The sequence below is a fragment of the Tupaia chinensis genome, unplaced genomic scaffold (assembly GCF_000334495.1).
Source record: "Tupaia chinensis unplaced genomic scaffold, TupChi_1.0 Scaffold000173_1, whole genome shotgun sequence".
NCBI classification, from domain to species: Eukaryota; Metazoa; Chordata; class Mammalia; order Scandentia; family Tupaiidae; genus Tupaia; species Tupaia belangeri.
The window spans coordinates 1,815,269-1,839,468 of NW_006159648.1; the positions used below are offsets into that span (position 1 = coordinate 1,815,269).

Consider the following 24,200-nt stretch of genomic DNA (forward strand, 5'->3'; position numbering starts at 1 on the left):
AAAGCATCCCAGCGGAGAGAACAGAGTCCTGAGGTGCAGATTTCCCTGTGGGCCCTCGAAGAGGCCAGGCATGTAGAGTGGAGGGAGAGAACAGAGGGTGACAGGGCATGAATCTGCGATACAAGAGGGGCCCAGAGTCACATAGACCATTGCAAGGACTCCAGCTTTTATTCCCAGACTCAATAAACCTCTGCAGGTTTCCAAGCAGATAGATGACATGATCTGATCTATTTTAAAAGTGAAGAATAGCTCAGAAAAATATGGGCTGGAGCAATTGAGCAATGATGGTCACTTGTACTAGCATATTAATGTTGGATGCTGAGATAACTATTCAGATTCAAAATTTTAAAAATATTTAATTTTATTTATTATTATTGTTATTTATGTATTTTTTTGTAGAGATTTTTGCTATAGGGTGTGTGCGCTCACCAGACAGAGAGAGACAGAGAGACAGAAAGCAAGAAATCACTCTCCAGGGGGGATGGCCACACCGCAATCCCTTCTCCTCCATTCTCCTCTCGGGATCTTGGGCACACAAGCACACATGCCCAGTATGAATTTAAGCCACGGGGTCCAGGACTCAAACGGTGGTCGACTACTTGGGAGTCCAGTGACATAGCCATTATGCCAACTGCTGGTCCCTTTTGTTATTATTTTTAATTTAACCATAGAAAGACAGACGGAGAGAGAGAGAGAAGGGGAAAGTGAGAAAGCAAGCCATTATGTTTGGGACTTGAACCATGGTCAGTCCCGTGGGAGCCCAGCGCCCCAACCACCACGCCACCTGCTAGTTCCCAGATTCAGAATTAAAAAGAAATATATTTTATTTATTCATTTTAATTTGACCAGAGAGGAGCAGAGAGAGAGAGAGAGAAATCAAGCCACCAAGGTCTGGGACTCAAAACATGGTCAACCATGTGGGAGTCCAGAGCCCTTAACTACCATGTCAACTGCTGGCCCCCAGATTCAGAGTTTTTTAACAGAGGTGAAACAATGAGGATTTGCTAAGAGACTGTGTGAGGTGTCCAAAAAAAAAAAAAGGAGTTGAAATGAGAGCAAGTTTATTTTGCCTGAGCACCTGGAAGGAGGAAGTTGTTTATTGAGGTGGTCTATCTGTGACTAATTTGGGGGTATCCAGGAAAGCACTTAGCTCTGGGGCATGTGAAGTGTGCGATGCCTGTTAGGTACACACTATAGATGTTAAATGTGCAGTTCCATTTGTACAAGCTTGGAGTTCGTTGGAGAGGCCAGCCTAGAGATCATTAGAGGGAAATGTTAGGCTTACGGCGACATTTAAAGCCAGTGTCCTCGACATATTCATTCAAAGGAATGCGTGTAAAGAGAGAGAAGAATCTAGTTCCGAGCCCCAGGACCTCGTAATATCCAGAGGTCAGGGAGAGAAAAAGAAACCGTCAAAGGAGACTGAAGAGCAGCCTAAGGACGGAGGAGAACCAGGGCAGAATGGGACCCTAGAATCCCTGAAGAACTTATTTCAAGGAGGAAACAGGGTCTCAGATGCTGCCGAGTCTGTTCAGAAGTGCTGATACAGCTTTTCAAGGATAAAAGTAATATCCACTTCTGTTTAATTGGAAAAAAAAAAGAAGTCGAAGCCTGGATATCTATCTTAGTGTTTGTAATAGGTAAACATTTTTGCCCATTTCTTTCCTTTTTTTGGGGGGGCGGGTTATCATTGCAGATTTTCTGTAAACCGAAGTTGCTGCTTACACCTTTGACCAAGTGCAAATTGAATTATGCCAGTTTTACTTGTGTGCCTTCGGTGCGTAAGACAAAAAGGATTCTAAGCTCCATTTATACTGCTAGGAAGAAATTAATGAGTATTTTCGAGTTCCTTGTTTGGTCACTTAATTGGCTGTGTGACAAAGAGCTCCGTGGTGCATGTCAAACAACTTTCAGAGTCCTCTAATGATTTGTGCTTTGCTTGACTTGTGATACTATTCTGTGTGGCCTGTCAGGCTGGATATCCTTGTTAAAGTGGCTAGAATAAATTGGCTAGCCGTGTGCATACAATGTAGTATATTAACTACAGCAACAGGGAGTACTTTTAGCAGCTCTTTCAAGAGATTTCGATGTTTGCCCATAAGCATCAAAGCCAACCCAAACTTTCATTTAATATAATTAAAAGGACATCTGAAAGTAGTTTGAATCACAGCAGGTTCTTGTGGTTTGGTAACCCTTTGTTAAAACCCTGTGAACTTAATATATTTCACAGCTTGATAAATCTGCACTTGATTTGTGTCAGTAAGACAGAAAATATAAATCTGCACCCTGCATGTTTCTGGTGCCCTGAACTTCTTGTTAAAAGACATTGAAATCAAAGAAAGTGAGTTCCACCTACACACACAGGAGCAGCTCGTTTTGGATAAAGAAGAGTTATAAGAATTCCCCCCGACAAGTTGTAGTCATTAAATGCTGTCACAGAACAATCACTGAATGAAAAGACGGTAAACTCATACGCACTGTAAGAGTAAATCATCCAGGTATTATTATGTAAGAGCTTGAATAGGTCATTCATACATTTCATGACTCAAAGACCTCCAAAGGAAAATGACAGCTGTTGCTGTGGAAAAGACATCATTCTGGGAATCTCTCAAAATTCCTCTGGCAAATGTATCAGGTCAGGCAGAGAAGGCTGGTTTGAAAAGTCATTTCTGCCTCTCCATTTTGTATATTTCCTGTAAATAAACAAATGTTCCAGGTGCTATTTGTATATACATGGCTGTCTGAATGCTTCAGGAAGTCATTAGAATTAAGGGTGGGGGAAAAAAAAAAAAGCACCCTTCTGTTTTCAAATAAAATGTTTTCATCTAGAACAAAATATTTTCTCTCTTCTTTTCACCGGCTTAGATTCTCTTTTCTCATTTAATTTCCTGATCAAAGCCTGGGTCTTTACTTAATTATAAAACTGTTTATTTAAATTCCATTCTCTGCACCGTTGCTTTCTGAGCATTTACCTTCAGAAAAGTTTTCAGTCCATAGAATATAAATAAAATATTTCTACACACACACACAAGAAACTACACATCCATTTGCTTTGCTGTTTCTTTAATAGCTTTATGATCACATAGCTAACCAGAAGGAAAAAGATATTAAAAACAATATTACAGATTTAAGATTCTGCTTTCTGAAATTATCAGTAGCTTTTCTGGTGCAGGTCAGAAAAGAAATGAAAGTTTTCAAGTATCATTTGCAGTAAAGTAGTTGCCTGATGGCTTAGAACCAAACAAATGATTTTTTTAGGACTACTCCCCACAGTTACAATTTTTATATCTTCCTCTATCTAATCTATGAATTTTGTACAGCTGGTAGTAGCAGAAATTTAACTATGATTGCTTAAACAAGCCAGGCCTTTACTCTTGCACATTAAAAGAAAAATCCCAGATGAGGCAGTTCAGGATAATCTTGAAAACTTCATGAAACCATCAGAGACCAAGACTTTTTCTGTTTTTCTGCTGTGTTGTCTTTACCCATGGGCTTCCATCCTCAAAAGATGGATATTTCACTTCTAATTTTCCATCACTGCTAATCTCCAAACGAAAAAGGAAAAGAACAAGTAAAAAAGACGTGTCCTTTTTGTACTTTCCAGAAATCTCACCAACTGCTTCTGATCATGTCCAGTGGGCTATCCTATATGCATAGTTAAATACCTTATTTGCATAATTAAATACTCCATAGACAGGCATAGCTTTGCCGCTAGACAAGGTTTGCAATGATTGTATGTCTAATGGAGGAAGAATAGTGAGCAACTATTAATATTATTCTCACATGCAACTAAAGCACTTTGATTTCATGATACATCGTGAAATCTTCGCTTTTGATAGAATCATCTACCATAGATTTATGTCAATGGTAAGGTTACTTTTGAACCATTCCTAGAGATTTATATGTCTTTTGATGTTTCCGTTAGTCATAGTCTGAGTTAGTCTTTTTTTTTTTTTTTGGAGAGATTTTCACTATAGGGCGCGTGTGCTTGCCAGACAGAGAGACATAGAGACAGAAAGCGATAAATCACCCCCCAGGGGGGATGGTCACGCCGCAATCCCTTCTCCTCCATTCTCCTCTTGGGATCTTGGGCACGCACGCACACGCTCCCGGCGTGAGTTTTAAGCCACCAGGTCCGGGACGCGTGGTCGTGAGTTAGTCATTTTTTAAAAAACTATTTCACACCATTTTCAGATTGCATTTTTCTTCTTTTAAGTGCTTTTTTGAATTGCTCACATAGGTAATTGTTTTAAAATTAAAGGGCAGAATAACAGGGTCAGCTGCAGTAGCAGAGTGATAATACAGTGCTCCATGATGCTGAAGCCTCAGGAGCAGGGTGTGGGTTTGTGTCCCAAGGTTTCCCTGGGTACACCCGGTCCATGCATTCATGCTTCTGATTCTGATGGGCTGAGGCTAGGGGTGGAATGCAGTGTGAAGACCCTGCTGAGAGTGACTCTCTTTCTCTGTCACTCTCTCCTAGAAAAAATAAACTTTAAAAAAAAAGTAATAAATATGTCTCCATCCAGCCAGAACTGCTGCTTTGTTATCGCCAGGGCATTCGCTAACTTTGTTGTCTATTTCAGCGATGCCCTGTTGTAGCTGGATAGTTTAACCTTGTCTGTCACCTCTCTCTCCATTCAGCTCTCTTTCTGCAAAGCAATCACTGTTAACAGCTTTTGAAATATCCTGCTGGAGAAGACTATTTTTACCCACATCCAAGTTTCTTTATAGTCTTGTCATGCAATCACAAAACAGTGTTGTTCTCTTTGCCCAAAATAGAGATTGTGGGAGTAGCATGTAACAGACCCACACAGTGGACACCATTTCTCCATGGAAAAGAATAAATGTGTAGAAATTATTACGGGGGGGCAGACTGTGATATGGTGGATAAGTCAGCCTACTTTGTGGTCAGAATGAGTGGCTTGGAAATACATAGGGTATGTGTACATGCATACCCAAAACCTTATAAAAGAGGGGTAAATGAGAAGGGATTGCGACAATTCTCCATGGGGAGTGCTTTCTTACTTCCTTTCTGTCTCTGTCTCTCTCTGGTGAGCATGCACACTCTCTGGCAAATTAAAAAGAAAAAGAAAGAAAAAATAACCATTAAAATTATTTGTTAGTTATCACAAGGTAGCTTCGGGTCATAGTTTACATCACCAAAACAACTTAACTCTTCATCCGTAGGAAATCAGTTCAATAAACGACTATTCCAAATAATGGGCAACTCTTTAGCCACAGAAAGAGTGAGGAAGAGCTTGTGTTGCCTTAAATAAAAAAAAAAAAAGTGATATATTTTCAAGTAAAAATAAGCCAGCAAAAAACATCACATGACAGCATTTTAGTGATCACATTTGTATGTATGTGTGAATGTTTCCAAGTCTGGAAAGACCCACAGCAGACTGGTAAAAACAGATTCTTTTTGATTGAGATTGTGGTATTGCTACATAAATGGATTTATGGGTTTTAATTCAGATACTTCTGTGTTTTTCATTGTTTGCAAGCATGTCTTTTTTTTTTTTTTTTTTTTTTACTAATAGGCATTGCTTTTTGGGATAGTTTTAGATATATAGAAAAACTGACCAGGTGGTATGGAGTGTTCCCACACATCAACCCACACACATGCATACACATCTTACACTAGTACAGAATTTTTTTTTATAGTTAATGAACCAATATTGACATATTATTACTAATTACAGTCCATAGTTTGCTCAGATATCCTTAGTTTTTACTTACATCCTTTTGTTTGTTTGTTTCAGGATCCTATCCAGGATATTACATTTAATTGTCAGTGAGATTGTGAGTGTCTCAGACTTTTCTATTAGCATACCCTTTCTTAAGTCAGAAAGATACATTTTCCATTTAAAAATAATCGTCATGTATGGCTTAAAAGCATAGATTTATTTATTAATTGACTGTGTCAGACAATATTTGTGGAGCTCTTATCTTTCAGGCACTGCCCTGAATGCAGAAATTGAGAGGTATAGACACACAGGAATTCTGTTCTTGTAGAGCAGGAATTTGGGAAAGAAAAAGTAAATCAGTGAATAAATCAAACTTATAAAATAAGCAGAAATGCTATACAAAGAATTAAAACAGAGTCATATGATGAAAAGTAACTGCTTGGTTACTTTAGATTGTGTGGATCAGAGAATAATTTCTAAGGAGGTGACAGTGAAGCCGAGCCCTAGACATACAGTATCAGCCATGTGCCTACATGGAAAAGAGCATTTCCGGGTCAGAGTTCATCGAGCGCAAAAGTGGTTAGGTGAGAAGTGGATGAGGAGATGCAAGAATAGAAAGAAGACCAGTACTCCTGAAGCTGTCTGTGGAGAACACAGTGGTAGTTTAGCTATGGAAAGATGTCAGGAGTTCGAATGCCATTAAAAAAGCTTTCACAGTGTCAAGACATAATATTTTTGCAATAGGATTTCGGCTGCAATCTTTGTTTTCCTCTGACATCCATTCTTAGGGCCTCAGCTCTCACCTGTGTGCAAGTGATTCTCATAAAATAGTTAATCAACTGCTTTACACTTTTCCAGATTCTTCTGTTAATTCATTGTCCCTACTGCTGAATAATGTTTTAAAAATGCAAATCTGATCATGACTTGATGCTATTCAGATTGTCCATTACTCTCTTCTACCCTTTTTTTGAAGAGGTTTTAGCTATAGGGCATGTGCACTCGCCAGAAAGAGAGAGACAGAGAGATAGAAAGCAAGAAATCACCCCCCTAGGGGGGATGGCCACACCGCAATCCCTTCTCCATTTTTCTCTCAGGATCTTGGGCACGTACACACACGTGCCCGGTGTGAGTTTCAGCCACTGGGTCTGACACTTGAACCACATGGGAGTCCAGTGACACAGCCATTATGCTAACTGCTGGTCCCATTCTCTCCTACCCTTTAAAAAGAACATTTCTTTTTTTTTCTGTCTATGGTGTTTGAGCAGGGTTCTTCTTGCTAATTGTTTGTACTTGTAATTGCCTGTCCTAACCCCCTTGTATCCTTTAGTGCCATGCCACCAAGTGCCTGGAGTTCACATCCTTGTTTTGTGGTAGTCAGAATACTTTTTGCTTAGATTAATTCTAGATTTGCTTTCTCTTCCCTTCATCTCCATAACTTTGATTTATCTGACAACACCCACTTTCTGTGTCAATTACCCCAGGGAAGCATTCTTTGTCCCACTTAGTCTGGATAAATGCCCTCTCACATGAACTTAGAACTCTCTATTTTCTTCTGTTGCAGCAATTATCAAGTTTTATTTTAATGTCTTTTTTACTTTTCTGTCACTGAGATGCTTGGGAAGGACCACTTTTCTTTCTATAGCCTCAGGATCTTTTACATTGTGTTTGACACATATTAAGTGATCTCTAAATATTTGCTGTTTAATTGAAGCTCTAGGCTCATACTTCCAATGGCCTACTGGCATGTCTGCTGCAGTGAAATCCTGACAATGCGTTATCACTCATTGTTGTCCGTCCTGTCATCTTGTTCTCTTAACATGACCCCATCAGATTTTGCCCCTCCTCCTTCCTTGAAACTGCACTTGTTGAGGTCCTTAATAACTTTATGCTACTCAACCAGAGGTCAATGGTCAGTGCTTAGCTTACTCAGCCAATCAGAAATGACCCCTCCTACTTTGATATACTCTATACTCTCTTCGGGATAACTCACTCTGTTTTCCTGCCTCACTGACCCTTCCGTTCTGTCTCCTTTTGCTGCTTCTTCCTGTTCTCCCTGAACCCGTAAAGTGGAGTAGTCTTTAGCATAATACGTTGTTCTGTATTCTTTTTGTACAGCTGCTCTCCTTGATGCCAGTTCCACTTATATGTCTATGGTTCTCAACTCTTTTCTCATTTTTTAAGTTTTCTATTGAGTGTGTACATTTGCCAGAGAGAGAGAGTGAGAAATTACCCCCCAAAGGGATGGCCATGCCACAATCCCTTCTCCTCCATTCTTCTGTCAGGATTTTAGGCACACATAAACACATGCCCAGTGTGTTTTCTTCAAGCTTCCAGGTCTGGGACTTGAATCACACAGTCCGGATGTCCAGCCACCTTAACCTCCGTGCCATCTGCTGACTCTCAGATATTTTCTGCAGCATACTTTAATAGCTGAAGTATAGAATTAATTTTTCAACTAACTTCTCAATATCCTCACTTGTTGTCTAGTAGACACCTCAAAACATCCACGTCCATGTTTGAATTCCCAGTCTTCACTTGCACGCCGGCTTTACGTGCCATCACCACCATTTCTATTGATGTGTTCGGCCCCACCACTGCTATTTTCCTTCACTTCAAACACATACCTTTCTAAGGCTTTGGACTGTTCTGGTTGCTCCTTTGGATTGAAATTAGGTATCTGCATGGCTAACTCCCTCAACTCCATTATCCTTGTGAATTGCTCTTTTCAATTCTTCGAAATTATTTGCATTTAAAATCACAAGCTGTTCCTCCCCCCCCAACCCTATCAACTCCTCTCTGATTCTAAATCTCCCTTTCCTGCCTGTTTTCTTTTTATTTTCCATAAGGCTCTACATTATCTAACCTCATATACTTTGTTATTTGCTTCCCTTTACAGAAGGTTGAGTTATAGGATATTTTTTGTAATCTACTCTTAAGATGTATCCCAAAAGTATAGAGTAGTTTTGGTACTTATTAAATGCTCAAAAAATATTTATTCAATGTGTTAATGCCCTGCTTTGAACTCATGACATATAATTGAATTATCCCCCAAAAGCAGCATCACTGTGGTTTTCCTCTTTATTTTACAACTATTCTATCAGTTACCCATAAAACAAAAGCAAAAACAAAAACCTAGAGTGTTTATTATTCCTTCAAGAAGAGCATTTTGGATACTTTCATGATTGAGTTATTTTTGGAATTGGTGGAAACGCTCTTTCCTTGACTTCTGTGATGCCACACTCTTCTGAATATTAATCTGTTTCATCTCCATTGTTGAATATTCTTACTTTATTTTCTCCTCTGTTGTCCGTGCTTTTCTGCTGTCAGTTCTTTCCTTTCTATTCAGTTTATCTGGATAATGTTAGAAATACCACTAGCTTCAGAAAGGCTACTTACTTTATGATGCCTGAACAGCATATCAAGAACAAATGTCTTGTAAGTGTTGAGCCTGTCTAGACCTTGCTACATTAGGCCATTCAGGTACTTTTCATTCAAAATAGGCAAATCTTAATTCATCATATTTTTTTAAAGAATTATTTAACTTTATTTATTTTAATTTGATCAGAGAGGGACAGATCAAGAGAGAGAGGGAAAGTGAGAAAGCAAGCTGCCAGGTCTGGGACTTGAACTCCTAGCCATGTGAGAGTCCAGTGACCTTAACCACCATACCACCTTCTGGCTCCTCATCATGTTTCTTATAGTCTCCCCATGTACACAGGCCCTTATACACACTACTTTGTTGTTGTTAAAGAATTAGTCATTTTATTTTATTTATCATTATTACTTTTTAATTTGCTTTAGGGCACGTGTATTCACCAAAGCGAGAGAAAGGGAAAGTGAGAAAGGAAGCCTCCAGGTCCAGGATGTAACCACAGTTGACCATGTGGGAGTCCAGCACCCCAACCGCCACAACACGTGCTGGTCCCTCACTATCTATTTTTCAGGTTTATTTATTTATTCCATGAGAAAGAGACAGAAACAGGGATATATACACCCCAATAAGATCTTCATACTGAAATTCTCCCCCAGCTCTAGCCAGCCTGTATGACAGGCATGCATATACACCTAGAATGCTGGAGAGGGCGCAGTCTCAAGAAATGAACTCAGAACCTTTTTCTTTTTCTTAAATTTGCCAAAGTGCTCACGAACTTGTCAGAAAGAGGCAGAGAGAAAGAGAAAGCATCTTCTGTGGGGATGATCATGCCAAAATCCTTTCCCTTCCATTTCTTCCTTCATTTGGGATTCTGGGCACCCAGTGTGTTTTTCAAGCCTTTTAGTCTGGAATTTGTACCATGGTCAGTCATAAGGGACCCAGCTCCCTCTACCACTAGATCATGGCACCAAAATACCTATTTCCGTCCAACTCCGTGCCTATAAATACATGCTGCTCCCCCTTGCTTCTTTGATCAATTTCAGGTTAAATTTCTGCTTAGAATTCTCCTACTTCATGGAGTCTTTCCAGTACAGAGCTTAAACCCTGTGCTTCCATTGTTACAAAGCATGACAGTTGGATTTACATTACTTAATTTTCTTGTCTCACTGTATTGTTATTATCTTGAAGGATGGTGTAACATTTGTCTTTCTTGCTGCACGCTAATTGACTGCCCCATTAAAGGTGCTCAATTAATATTTGTCGAATGAACACTAAGTTAGCAAGAAGGTTATGTCAAGTCTGTATAGTTCCATTTAAATGGTGTAACACAATATAGGTTTATTTGACAGAATTCAGTCATTTCTCCCTAAACTAAACTAGACTTACAATTGATACAATCAAACAGTTTGTTAAAAATATACTTTTTCTTTTTTTTGGAAAGGTTTTTGCTATAGGGTGCCTGCACTTGCCAGAAAGACAGAGAGAGAGAGAGAGACAGAAAGTGAGAAATCACCTCTCAGGAGGGATGGCCATACCACAATCCCTTCTCCTCCATTTTCCTCTTGGGCTCTTGGGCACACACGCACATGCGCCCTGTGTGAATTTAAGCTACCAGGTCCAGGACTCGAACCGCAGTCAGCTACATGGGAGTCCAGTGACATAGCCATTATGCCAACTGCTGGTCCCAAAAGTATACTTTATGAAAACAAAGGCTCTCTTAAAGAAGCAATTATTTCCATGAAATTTTAGTTTTATCTTATTTTCGTCTTAAAGGTTCTTATTACTATATTAAGTTCAGTTGTGCTATACAGTCTAATTTTAATTAAGACTTGAAAATGCCAGCACTTCACTCTAATATAAAAGGGAGTTTAGAGATTAGTAGCTTTTATATGCTTAGTTATATTAAATGACAGTACTTATACAAAGAACCTTAGGTTTATTGATCAGATGTGTAAATATCAGTCACTCAACTTGACTTCTAATAAAAAATCTACAAGTTATAAACTGTTTTTGAAGTCTCTTCTAACATTTGACCTTTAAAATTTTGCTTTGAATCAATATCTAAAAACAGATTGGAGTACCGTGTGCTCTACTCAGTAATCATTTTAAACATTTGCTATAGTATATTTTATTCTCAAGATACAAACCTTTTACTGAGAAGTCAAGAATAAAATACTAAAGAAAACTTTGTTCCTAATATTTTAAATTCATGTAAATTACATATATATGTAAAAGTATTTAAATGTCATTGTATGTGTAATATAGTGCAAGTAAAACAACATTGCCCAGCATAATGATTATAGTATATATGGATAAAGACAGGTTGCACTGAGTTTTGAAAATATATATATATATAAAAAACCCTGATTGAAGTAAAGAGTAAAATATAATTTATATGAGTAGGCAGTTTATCAAGTGGCTGTCACTAATTTATTACTTTAAAATTTCTCTACTGATAATGAAATAATTGCTCTCAGTTTCCAAATGGGCTACTATTATCACCATGTTAATGTCAATGAATTTTTTCTTTAGATGTGAGAAAAATGGATTCATCTTTTGGTGTTTAACTCAAAAACAGATGCCTTCTGAGAACTTTTCTGATCCTCCCCATCAACAGTGCATTACTGTTTTGCCATAGGGCAGGCGCTACCACGCCCACAAATCCATTACTGTTTTGCCCAATATGCTGTGGGGCTTTACAACTAATCTTCTGCCTTGGTGCATAGGCAAATGGAAGACAAACTTGTGTTTTCCTTCTCTGTGTTAACAGTGCCCTCCCTAGTTCTTTGCATATCATACGTATTTAATAAAATCTCATCAAATTACATTGAAAGTTAGTTTTGGTACACTTACTACTTTGGGGGACTGGCAGCTGGCATGGTGGTTAAGGGCATTGGACTCCCACATGGCTGACTGTGGTTCGAGTCCCAGACCTGGTAACTTGCTTTCTCACTTTCCCACTCTCTCTCACTGTGTCCCTCCCTGCTCAAATTAAAATAAAGTTAAATAAAATAATTTTTTAAAATATATTTTTGAAAACTTTTTAAAGAAAATATTTTGTTGTTATACATAGTGGTCTGTATTCACTACCGCAAGCTGTGGTTTAGCTTTTCTTCCAAAGTCTAATTGTCATCTCAGTTCTGCCTGTCTTCTTTCCAAAACATGGTGTAATCTGATCACTTTTTTCCTTCACAGGACTTTTTGGGAGACACACAAAAAAGTTAAAGAACTAAAAGAGGGTGCTCTCAGTTTTCCTCTTATGTATAATAAAGTCACTAATACTTTGATAATAAAAATAAGGTGTGTAGTAAGTATTGAGTACCCAAGATGTACTGAGGCCCTAAAATTTACTCGGAGGAGAAGGAATGAATATGATCTCTCCCTTGAAGAAATCACAGTCCAGTGAGAAGCCCAGATGCAAATATGAATAATTCTATTCAAGTTGAGTAAATGTTGAACTGGGAGCCTGCTATGGTCTGAACATCTGTGCCTCTCCGTAATTCCTGTGATGAAAGTCAGTTCCAGGGTAGCGGTGTTGAGGTGAGGCATCTGGAAGATGATTAAGTCATGAAGCAGAGAGAGCTTATAGGGATGAGATTAGTGCCCTTATAAAAGAAGTTCAAGTGTTTGTTTCTTCTCATCACCCTGTGAGGATACACAGTGAAACCTCACCAGACTCGAAATCTGTTGGCACCTTGGTCTTGGACTTTCCAACGTCCAGAACAGTGCATGATAAATTTGTGTTGTTTCTCAATTAGCCTGTCTAGGCTGTTTTGTTATAGCAGCCCAAACTAAGACAGAGTTCTTTATGATATCAAATCTTAAATGAGGATAATTAAAAAAAAAAATTGGCTCGTTAATAGGTTTTATCATTTGTCATTACTGTGCGTTAGTTAGCTGGATTGAACCATTCCACAATGTATATATTTTTCAAAACATCATGTTATGCACAGTAAATTCATATAGTGTTACCAGTTGAATTTTTAAAAATTAAGACATTTATTCTGAAACCTAGTACCTTCAGAGGTATTGATTTGCAATTATGAAATGAAAGAAAACTGACCTAAATTTGAGTCTTCCCTGGATGACAAATCATTCGACAAAAAGTTATTGAACACTGTTTCTCGCCCTTCAATGTTAAAGAGAGTCTCTGCCCTCCAGAAGCGTACCTTTTCTCCAATGGCAGATATGTAAGGGGATTTCAGAAAGCTCATGGGAAAGTCTACTTTTGCATATTATCAAAGACATCTTAGAATAGATGATAGTAGAGTGAAAACTTGAATGAGCTCATAATTAAAAAGCTTGACAGGACAGCTGGTGGCATGGTGGTTAAAGCAGCTGGATCTCTTGACTGTGCTATTTGAGTCACAGACATGCTTGAAAAAGATGCCAGGTGCATGTGCCCGTGTTACCAAAATCCTCGGGAGAATTCGAAGAGAAGGGATTGTAACATGGTCATCTCTGCCTGGAGGTGTTTTCTCACTTTCCCTCTCCCACTCTCTCTGGCCAAGGGTGTGCACCCTTTAACAAATTTAAAAAAAATAATAAGCTTTGGCAGGTGGTATTGCATTTGTGGTGTTGGATTCCCACATGGCTGATCGTATTTTGAGTCCCAGACCTGGCAGCTTGAAACACACTAGGGGTGTGTGTGTGTGTGTGTGTGTGTGTGTGTGCCCAAAAATCCCAAGGGGAGAACGAAGAAGGGATTGTGGTGTGACCATCCCCCCCTGGGGGGTGATTTCTCAGTTTCTATTTCTCTGTCTCTCTCTCTGTCTCCATGACCTGTAGCAAAAATCTGTCAAACAAACAAACAAAATATACTTGTCTTCAGAAAATCACAGTGGTGGTAAAGTTATGCATCTTTCTGCACGTCATTCCTTCTTTCTGGTTGTTTATTTCTGTGGTTTTTCAGGTAGAGGAAGAGTGACTAGGTTCCCCAGATGACTCTACCTGTCTTCCAGTTTAAGATTTATTGTTCACCTGGGTTAGAAATGCCATTGATGTGCTTCTCACCAGTTTCTTCTGTGCATTCCTGTTAAAGCATCTTAGGTGTTTCACAAGTACATAGTCTTGGAATAATTACAGATACTGTCATTGCAAGGATATGTAACTTTTTTCTCTAAGATTCTTCATAGAAGTTATAACAAATAAGTAAATTTTCCCTTTTAAAGTATGTGAAGTGTGACTATAAAGTGTATAACATCTATAACAAACTTGCCACAATTATATGCTCTGCGTAAAATTAGTTAAATGAATTTGTTTAAGGTCTTAATGTAATGATAAGAGTTCCAATAATGTTATGCAGAGCAAATAAATGTCCAGAGAGATATGGAATGCTTATAATCCACATGTGACTCTAAGTGATTTTTAACTCTTTACAATTTGTATTTGATTTTTAGAAACAGTCAAAAATAAATGTAGTGTCATCAATATCCTGTGGGAAGAAAAGAAAAATAACATCCACAGCTCTCTGCTGTCAAATTGAAATATGATAAGATTTATTTTCTCGTGTGTTTCACATCTTTTGGGTTGATTAGAAACCATCATTTGTCCCAAGACACTGAAATTTAGTGGCAGAACTGGAATGCAAATTTCTAATGCTTGTCTTCTTATTCAGTTTCCAGTGTTTTAAAAAAGATAACAGGGGTAAGGGGGGGGTGGGGGGAAGAGGAGACCAGCAGGTGGTGTGGTGGTTAAGGCGCTGGACATTCCCACATGGCCAACTATGGTTCAAATACTGGACCTGGTGGCTTGCTTTCCCACTTTCCCACTTTCTCTCTCCCTCTCTCGTTTTCTCACTTTCTCATCAAATTAAAATAAATGAATGAACAAATAAAATTAAATAAATTATTATTTAATTTAAAAAGATAACAAGGGCTGGCAGGTGGTGTGGTGGTTAGATGCTGGACTGCCACGAGGCTGACAGCAGTATGAATTCCAGACCTAGGGCCTTGCTTTCTCAATATTCCTCTCTCTCTCTCTGTCTCTTTCTGATCCAATTAAAAATTAATAATGATAGATAAAAGGAAATGAATAATTCTTTTTAAAAAGATAATGAAGTGAGTTAGTATTTACTTTCTGCAAGGACTTTTTGATTAAATATTACCTCTCAAAATTTTAGATTGTTTTCATCTGCACTTTTCAAAATCATTAGGTGATTCCCCCCCTCCCGAATTGAGACATTATAATAAGAATAGAAAAAGCTAAAAGATAAATTCAGGACCAATCTTACTTTCACCTAACTTAGAATATCAATTACAGGTGAGCAACATATTTACAACAGCAGAAATCAGTGAGAATCCTTGAACCCTAAAGTGATATCCCAGAACCAGTTCTAAAATGTAAACAAATTCATTGTACATTTACCATTTGACTTGGGTTCTAAATATCGTTTAGCTTATTTCTTTGTAACCAAATAAAATGAAAATCAGTTGGCTTGTAAAGAGAGGATGTTGAACTAACGAAAGTAATCCAGATAAGTAGTTTGAGAAAAAAAATTATTTTGTGCGCAGATGCCATCATTTATGGATAAAATATACAAATCTATAAATATACAAAAGGACCTTATAAAGGTTGTGGAAAAGTGGAATTAAAGTATGAGTTAATTTGAGTGCATAATATTTTTGAAATATGCATAGTTTTTTTATAATATCTATTTTCATTAACTTTTTGAAGACCCTCTCATGTAAGGAAAACCAAATAGAAGTATTCACTATCACTGAGGAGTTGTGCCTGTGTAATTGGCCTTGGTTCGGCTGGCAACAGAGACATGTCAGGAACCTACAGAAAGCTTAAATAGTTTGTATTCATTATAAAGCTACTAAGATGGATTTAATTGTGCCATCTCTTTAGCAGAAAAAGGGCTGATGTATTGGGACCAGCAGTTAGCATAATGGCTATGTTGCTGGACTCCCATGTAGTCGACTGTGGCTTGAGTCTCGGACCTGGTAGCTTAAACTCACGCCAGACGCATGTGCGTGTGTGCCCCAGATCCCGAGAGGAGATCTGGAAGAGAAGGGATCGGTGTGGCCATCCCCCCTGGGGAGCGATTTCTCGCTTTCTGTCTCTCTGTCTGGCGAGCGCACACGCACTATAGCAAAAACCCCTCCAAAAAAAAAAAAAAGGGGCCAATGTATTAAGCTTCTAGCAAACTCACTATGAACTATTTAAAATATATGCTACTTTTATTCTCCTGTTTCTCAAAGCTCCAGGTAGTGTAGGTATTTGCAGTTAAGTGTGTAAGAGGTCGAATTATGACAACTGCATTGCAGAATCCTTCCAGATCTATGAAAGGATTTAGTATGGCTATTTAGTAATTATCAGATATGGTTTGTGCTTATGAAGTGAAGATTTCTCTTTTTTGGACACTGGAATGTGATATCAAATTAAAGTAAAAATAAGATGATATCTCGAGCATTTATTACGAGCCAGGCAATTTTATGAGATGGATGATTATATTGTCCTCTTCGATTTATAAATGAGGTGCATAGAAATGAAGTAACGTGCCCAAATGTCACATAGCTGGTAAGACGAGTCCAGGTACAAAATCAGTGGATGGATGTGGTTTCAGATCCCACACTCTGGTTGTGACAGTGCAGAACACTGTTTCTCAGTCCCTGGGTCATGATTTTCTTGCAGTTCTACTGACGCAGTCAAGAGCAAGTATTTTTTTAAGGAGCCTTAGCAGATCTTACATTGTATCATAATCCACCCAATCTCAAGTTTAAAGGCATCATTTTAAGTATGTTGTTTCTTAATCAACTTGGATATTATGTAGGCTTTAATAACTCTTTCTTATTTGAGAAGATAAAAGTTTGGAAAATATAATGGAGATGTATAATTATATCTTATTGTCTGTTCAGTTATAAATCTAAGATAAGCGGTGCCTTTGATTCTTTTGCTATCAATTCAAAGGGATTTTTTTTGGGGGGGTAAAGCTGTGATATTAGGTTCTTGGATTTATTAGTTCTAACATTTTTCTTTTCTTTTTTTTTATGGAGTCTTTTGGGTTTTCTATATATTGACTCATATTGTCTGCAAACAGACAATTTTACTTTTTCATTTCCAATTTGGATGCTTACTCCCCTTTTCTTTCTTTCTTTCTTTTTTTTTTTTTCTTTTCTTTTTTTCCCCTATTTGCTCTAGCTAAGACTTCTGGTACTGTATTTAGTAGAAGAATAGGCATCCTTGCCTTGTGCCTGATCTTAGAGGAAAAGCTTTCAGGTTTTTAATTGTTGAGTATAATGCTAGCTAAAAGCTTTTCATATATGGCCTTTATTATGTTGAGATAATTTCTTCCTAGTCCTTGTTTTTAGTGCTTTTTATTGTTAAGAAGGTGCTGATTTTGTCAAGTACGTTTTCTGCCTCTATTGAGAAAATCATGTGATATTATCCTTTATTCTGTTAAGTGTGGTGTATCACATTAGTTGATTTTTATATGTTGAACTATCCTTGCATCCCAGAGATAAATGGTACTTGGTCATGGTGTATGATCCTTTTAATGTGCTAGTCTTTTGTTGAGGGTTTTTGTGCCTATGCTCATCAGAGATGTGGCCTTAGTTATCATGCCTTGTGGTGACTCTGGTATCAGAATCTTGCTGACCTCATAAAATGTATTTGGAGTTGTTCCCTCCCATTTGACTTTTTGAAGAGTTTGAGAAGGATTGGTGTTTATTCTTCTTTGAAATGTTTGGTAGAATGCATCAGTGAAACCATCTGGCCCTGGGCTTTTGTTTGTTGGAAGGTTTTTAGTCCTCATTCAGTCTCCATACTAGTTACCAAGCGATTCAAACTTTGTTTCTTCATGACTTAGTTTTTGGACAGGTTCTTATTTAAAACATTTTCAGAGATAACCATAGTTGTTTCTTTTTCTTTATTTTTCTCATTTTATATTTTTTTTAACTAAAAATAAAAGACATGAAGAGCAGAAGTATTGTGTTATCACCAGTCTTCTCTGAGATATGATTTAATCAATGTAAAATGATTAACTAGTTTTTAAGATGATTAGCACAGTGTTAAATGACTTTTCTTTAAAGAATAGGTGTAAATTCTCACATGTTGTATTGTCGGAGCATTTCCAGGGAATTCAGAAAAGCATCTAATCCTAAGAAGAATGAATACTTCTTTGCACTCCAGAGATCTGTGTTCTCACTTTGGCTTTAGAAAATACCTAGACTTGTTTTGTTTGTTCTCTTCTGGCACCTCTTTTTTTTGGCATTTCCTGTTGGCATTACTCCTGTTGGCATTATAGAGAACTTCCTGGAAAGCAAAAGCAGATAGTTTTGTTGTGATCCGGAAATACTTTTGTCTGGCTACGAGGTCATGCTTTAAATCCAGAACAAGTTACAGGGCAAAGCACGCTATGTGAAAATGCCCAGTGTTCCACCTCAGGAGAATTTTGTCTTGTGTGTTTGTGTGTGTGTGTGTGTGTTTAATGACGCACAGTGTGCAAGTTGTGAGTAAGGCTCTTACTTAAAAGTCCAGCGATGTTGGTTTTTAAGCCAGAACTTGGAGTAGCTTGGAAAATATCAAGAAAAACAACTTTTATCAAAAGACAAATTAGTTTTTAAAGCTGGTGTTAATTGGCGGCCAAGGTGTTTCATTATGAGGCTGAATTTTTAACAGTTGTTACTTGGTTACTATGAACACTCCAGCCAGAAGAAAACCCTGCGGCAGTTGAGGATCTTTCTCCCAACTCTCCCAGCCCCTCTGCCAGTGTGTCAATAATCAGAGTCCTGTTTTAAAACACTCAGTGCTGCCTAGAAGCTGTGTCTGTGTTGGCTTCTTATTCAACTTCGTTTTTGGATTAGATGCATATTTCATAATACACAGGTTCAGAGATGCTCACTTTCAAACTGCAGGTGTTGTATTTTTCTATTTTGCAATTCTCTGTGTTTGAATGAAACTCAAAACCTTAGCAGGATGACTTTATTTATTTATTTATTTTTTGCTTTGCTTTGTAACCTGCAGCATAAAGCAAACCACAGGAAATATATAAATTGTAACTACAGAAATGCTTTTTGGGGGGGGATCGAGCAATGAGAAATGTGGCACTTTGACTCTACATGTAGCATACCCACTGCTGATTTTTCTAAAGAAAAAAAAATACCTGAGGGCCTGAGGTAGCGAAGTCCAGCTGTTTATTCCCTTTCCTAGTAACAAACAGCATGAAGGAGGTTTCTCTCCTCATAGAACATATCCAGAGCCCCTGGGAGTATGTATGCTTTGATATTTTCCCCATTCTGACATTTTCCTGGCTGGCCAAAAAAAAAAAAAAAAATTGGTTTGTTCAGTGAGTTCTCAACCTATAGGCAACAAATTCTTGTATTGTCTTGTTGATAGTGCTCCGTGAAATCTCTGCTGTGCTCAGAATGCAGTGTTATGGCGATGTGTAGAAAACAGTTATTTTCTGTGGGTGATGTGGTAAAACCGTTGGTTTCAATTACTTGTCAACAGTTCCCCAGCCAAATAATTTAATTATGCGATCAGCGTCTTACTAAAGCCAGGGCTATTGATTGTAAGACACAAGCATGGCTCTATTTGTTGTCCTTCAAAATAAAAACAGGTTTCGTCTTGCCTTGCAAAGTCTCAGCTTGGGTTTGACAGAGCCAAATAATGACTGCCTCGGCTGCAGCATGTCACAGGGGAGGCTGGGACAATACTGAACTCATGCACACCGCTGATCCTTGCTTGCTGGGCAACATGTTCACCTGGATTTCTGACAGCTCTGTGGTTCACTGGAGACCTCTGTCATTCTGTTCATCCTCTCGTAGGCAATGGTCGAGACAGTTAACAACCTCCTCCAGCCACAAGCTTTGAATGCGTGGAGAGACCTGACTACGAGCGATCAACTCCGAGCAGCCACCATGTTGCTTGACACGGTGGAGGAGAGTGCTTTTGTGCTGGCTGATAACCTTTTGAAGACTGACATTGTCAGGGAGAACACAGACAATATTCGTAAGTGGCCTTTGGTATACAGAAGGGCCAGAGATCCTTGCATAGCTCAAGAGGAAAAAGAGTATCTCTGGTGTCCTGCATATAAGTGATCCTTTATTTCAAACAAGATAAGTCTTACGTTTTTCCCTAAAGTGAGAAGGACGTCACCACTCATTGACTACAAGAGTTGAAAATTATGTAGTTTACCCTTCTTAAAACATTCTAAAATTAGTTACGTTAGCCAGAGATCACTTACAATGAGGGCTGTTTATGTTTTTTAGAATGTTTAGGCACCTATGTGTCTACGTATGCATTGTGCTATTTACAGTTTTATTCTTTTAAGGCACGGCTTATGAGTCATTTCAGTTATAATTAAGACCATCTTTGAATCATATACTGTTGGGTTGTTGGAAAAGTCATGATGTAGTTTTCATGTTTTTTTTGTCTGAAAGGCATCATAACTTTTCTGACAACCCCATATAAAGAAATAAATCATTTGAGTGAAGATAATAAAACAATGCTTCCTAATTGCAGTATTTGGCCCCTGAAGAATATAAAACTATTTTTATTGTGAGTTAGGATGTAACTAATACATTTTTTTCAGAAGACTTCATAAAGAAATGTATTAGATTTAAAAATAGATCAATGTTGATATGATAGCCCAGCTCTAGATTATAAAAGGATTTTTACCTAATTCATAGAATGAACATATTATTTTGATGATGAACTTAAAGTCAATAACAAAATATAAGGATTTGGACTTGAATCTTAAATCGTAATGGCTTTATTATTGATACATTTTTATTGTTTCCATTATTTTAATGGCTTTTACTTTATGTTTAAAAGAAAATACTAATGTTATACTTTTTTTTATGAAACTGCTATAGAGCATGACGAGTAGAACAGTTTCGGCGCTTTGAGATTGCAATTATCAGTGGTTTAGGAAATTATCATAGTTGTGGGATGTTTTGCCATAAGCACTGGTATCTTCTTTGTTATTAACAGAGTTGGAAGTCGCAAGGCTGAGCACAGAAGGCAACTTAGAGGACCTAAAATTTCCAGAAAATATGGCCCGTGGAAGCACTATTCAGCTTTCTGCAAACACTTTAAAGCAAAATGGCCGAAATGGTAGGTTAGAGTTTGATTTGTAAAGTTGATGGAATGAAACTTGCATCAATGTATTGCTTCTTTTTTTCTTCTTTTTTTTAAGGAGAGATTTTTGCTATAGAGTGATATATGCTCCTTAGAGACACAGAGAGGCAGAGAGAAAGAAAATGAGAAATCACCCCCTCGTAGGAATGGTCATGCCTCAATCCCTTCTCCATTCTCCTCTCAGGATTTTGGGCATGCACACATACACACACACACACACACATACTCACACACTCCTGGCATGAATTTCAAGCCACCAGGTCCAGAACTCGAACTACGGTCGGCCATGTGAGAGTCCAGCACTTTGACCACTGTGCTACCTACTGGCCCCTCTATTCCTTTGTCTAGACTGGGAATTTCAGATTCACTGTCTAAGAGCTCTCCCTCCTCTCCTGTATCCTCTTTGTCCTTCTTTCCTTCCTTCTTGTTCATATCTACTCTACCAGCCATATTGCAATGATATTTAATCTACAGAATTTTCAATCATATAGCCATATTTCTGGTACTTTTCAGTTGTCAGAAACTTAAATATGATGGACATATGAACATTAAAATTCAGACGATCTGACGTTTTTCCTAGAAAAAAGAGTAACTCTTGAGTTTGCACATTATGTTTGTAATTTTTTCATGGAAATTTTACTTGTATTTTTTAAATTACATGCATTTTTCTTATATTCAGTTGCTTTTAGAGAGTACCTGTATGCATTTCCTTTGCAAAGTACCCAGAAAAATGTAAATTTGAGGAGATACTTTTGGGGAATGGAATTGGTAAATAGAGGTCAAAATAGCTTAGTATTAGATTGAATTCAGAAAACAGAATTAAAATTCAAGAAATAAATAATCTCTTCAGAGAGTGTGTCTCAAGCTTCATGAAATTTCTCTCGGGATTTTGAGTCTATACACGAACGCACCTGGCATGACTTTCAAGCTGCTGGGTCTGGGACTCAAACCACAGTCAGCCATGAGGGAGTCCAGTGCGTAATCATTATGTCATCTGCTGGTCCCCAAATTTGAAAGTTTTAAAAGCATATTTTCTGCCAAGGAATTGAGGTTGACCATACCAAAGCCTTTTCTCCATTCTCCTAGCAGGATTTTGGACATACCTTAACTGGAGAATGGAGAAAAGGCTTTGGTATTCTCCTCCTGAGATTTTTGGACCTGTGCCTGGCATGATTTTCAAGACACTGGGTCCAGGACTTAAACCGTGGTCGGTCATATGGTAGTCCAGCACCTTGATCAATGTACCACCTACGAATCCCCACAGTGTCTTCTAATTTATAATTCATATTTACATTCATTTTAGGAGAAATCAGAGTGGCCTTTGTCTTATATAACAACTTGGGTCCTTACTTGTCCACGGAGAATGCCAGTATGAAGCTGGGAACAGAAGCCATGTCCACGAATCATTCTGTTATTGTCAACTCCCCTGTTATCACAGCAGCAATTAACAAAGAGTTCAGTAACAAGGTTTATCTGGCTGATCCTGTGGTGTTTACTGTTAAACATATCAAGGTAAGAAAATGGCATGTTACATTTAGTTGTCCATATTGCCCATATTTGTTATGAGTATTAAGCGTATTATTTTTCTTCCAATATATTTTCTGTTATTTGACATCTAGCAATTCATTATCTATAAAATGTTGTAGTAACTTTTTAGAGGGCTAATGAGATTTGGAAGGGAAAATATCTCTTGTATATATAAATTCTTAACAGCACAAACATTCATAGATGGGTTCATAAATGCTTCTCCCTAATTAGGAACCTGGAACAAATCTAGACATCTAATGCATAGTTAGATGGGGACCATAGTTAATAAAATTGTACTGTGTATAGGATCCATGCTAAATGAGTTGATTTTAGCTGGGCTTGCCACAAAAACAAGCAAACAAAAATGGGTAACTATGTGAGAGGAAAAATACATTCGTTTGTTTCACTATAGTAACCATTTTACTATATGCCATAGCATCATGTTGTCTACCTTAAATATACACAACATAATTCATTTTTTACGAAATGTTAGCTATATGTTAAATGGAACCAGACATGGTTTCATATATGATATTCCAAGAAATTATGTCTTTGAGTCAAAGATATATTTAGACCTCCTCTTAGAAGTGGTTCAGAGCATTTCATTCCTTTACAATGAATGTGAATTGATATGATTCTGAAACATCCATACTAGTATTCCTTCCATATTAATAATAATAATAATAATAAACAGCAATAGTGAGTTCACCTCTCACTAGAGGGATCAAACAACATATATTCAACTTTGCTTAGAACTGATAAGCCCACTTAGTATGGAAGCATTGGTGGCCAGCTCCACCACAAAAATTGGAACAGAGTGTGAGATTGTCTTAAATGCACAGAAAATGCCTACCCAATTTACACGATCATGAAGTAGTTATTGGCTTTATTGACTTTTTTCCCTGTAGCAATCGGAGGAGAATTTCAACCCTAACTGTTCCTTTTGGAGCTATTCCAAGCGCACAATGACAGGTTATTGGTCAACACAAGGCTGTCGACTCCTGACGACAAATAAGACACATACTACGTGCTCTTGTAACCACCTAACCAATTTTGCAGTACTGATGGCGCATGTGGAAGTGAAGGTAAGACACATATATAAAATAAAAATGCTTTTAGCATACCCTTGAGTCACTCACTGTAAATAGTCCTAACTATGAGCCAGATGTACTTCAGTGTTTTTCTGCTTTCATAGTAATTCCGTCCGAGAACTCTCTAGCATGCATGCTGTATCTGCTGAATGTTTTGAAGAACTTGTTTTCTCTTCCTGTTATCAATATAGTTCATAAAATTGCTTAATAAACATCCCTTAGTCTCTCTGCTCTGGTTTTGTATGGACCAATGCTAGGACACAACCTCATGGATGGGGTAAAATATTGGGTCATCCGAAAAGTCATGATGCATGTTTGCAGAGAAACACTTAGAAAAATTCATCATGACTTATCCAGTGACCCAATAGGACCTCAGGATCAAAGGCCACTGGGTCAAGTTAGAAAACTGGGATTAGTGGGTTGAAAACTAAAGAG

The 24,200-nt window shown here is 37.9% G+C and overlaps 1 protein-coding gene across 10 annotated transcripts in view; it reads left to right on the forward strand.

Annotated features, from left to right (window-relative positions):
- The window catches only part of ADGRL3 (adhesion G protein-coupled receptor L3), a 609,531-nt gene that overhangs the window by 427,687 nt on the left and 157,644 nt on the right, over nucleotides 1-24,200 (forward strand). For all 10 annotated transcript variants that reach the window (XM_006146256.3, XM_006146257.3, XM_014586938.2 and 7 more), the window contains 4 exons: nucleotides 19,833-20,016; nucleotides 21,001-21,123; nucleotides 22,451-22,659; nucleotides 23,583-23,759. In XM_006146256.3, coding sequence (XP_006146318.1) covers nucleotides 19,833-20,016; nucleotides 21,001-21,123; nucleotides 22,451-22,659; nucleotides 23,583-23,759 — 693 coding nt within the window. The remainder of the gene's footprint in view (nucleotides 1-19,832; nucleotides 20,017-21,000; nucleotides 21,124-22,450; nucleotides 22,660-23,582; nucleotides 23,760-24,200) is intronic.